A 1,141-nucleotide genomic window follows, 5' to 3' on the forward strand; every position below is an offset into this window, starting at 1 on the left:
GGCCCCGGGCCGGGCGCGGCGCTGGGAGGCGGGCGCAGGCGGCCTCATACCTGGTTACTGCTGGGCATTCCGTACAGGGCCTCCGCCAAGTCGGCCGCCCGCTTCAGCAGCACTTCCTGAGGGCGGGGGGGAGGAGGCAGCGCGACGGAGGGACGGCCCTTGGGGAGCCCCTCCTCGCCAGTGACGCACGGGACCCCCGCATTCCCAATCCCATCCCTCTCTCGAGTACCTTGGGCAGCCTCTCCGGGTCTCCGGGGTGTCTGGGAATGACTTTCTGTAGCCTCTGGAATCCGTAGTCGATGGTGGGTTCGTTCAGGGCTGGGGGAGAGGGGAGGGTGATGTTTGGAGCACGCCCACACCCAGATCAGGATTCAAGACATAAAACATGCAAGCTACCAGTCCAGAAAGTTCCCTGCAGGCCTCCCTGTGGGTGGCCTAAGTCCTTGTGCATTCTTTCACTCAGCAAGTATTTACCTATCTAGGCTTGGTGCCAGGCTCTTGGCATCAGAACACATGCATTGTACAATCCTTCTACAGTTCAGGGGGAAAAAAGGAAACTGAGGCCAGAAGTGATGCACACCTGTAATTCCAGCACTTGAGAGGTAGGAGGCAGGGCAATCATGAGTCATAGCCTGGATTACAAAAGGAGACTGTCTCCTACACTGCACTTACCCCAAAGATTTTCAAGCTTTTATATTTTCTAGTGGAAGGGCTCTAAGGACAATTTTCTATTTGCATTTGGTCACATCAAACTACTACTACTACTACCACTACTACTACTACTACTATACTATTTCTGGTGGCTCACTTCCCTAATCCTAGCTACTTAGGAGGCTGAGATCTGAGGATGGTAATTCAAAGCCAGCTCAGCAAGGAAAGTCCATGAAACTCCAATTAACCAGCAAAAAACCCAGAAGTGTCCAGGCACTGGTGGCTCATGCCTGTAATCCTAGCCACTCAGGAGGCTGAGATCTGAGGATCGCGGTTCAAAGCCAGCCTGGGCAGGAAAGTCCATGAGACTCTTATGACCCATAAACCACTCAGCAAACCAGAAGTGGCACTGTGGCTCAAGGGGTAGAGCTCTAGCCTTGAGCTGAAGAGCTGAGGGACAGTGCCCAGGTCCAGAGTTCAAGCCCCACAA

At 54.2% G+C, this 1,141-nt stretch overlaps 1 protein-coding gene across 1 annotated transcript in view; it reads right to left on the minus strand.

Moving 5' to 3' along the window:
- Ebf4 (early B-cell factor 4) overlaps positions 1-1,141 on the minus strand; it is a 61,851-nt gene that overhangs the window by 15,749 nt on the left and 44,961 nt on the right. The window contains 2 exon segments of the mRNA XM_013010793.1: positions 7-116; positions 230-318. Coding sequence (XP_012866247.1) covers positions 7-116; positions 230-318 — 199 coding nt within the window.

The sequence above is a fragment of the Dipodomys ordii genome, unplaced genomic scaffold, assembly GCF_000151885.1.
Source record: "Dipodomys ordii isolate 6190 unplaced genomic scaffold, Dord_2.0 Scaffold13, whole genome shotgun sequence".
Classification (NCBI taxonomy): domain Eukaryota; kingdom Metazoa; phylum Chordata; class Mammalia; order Rodentia; family Heteromyidae; genus Dipodomys; species Dipodomys ordii.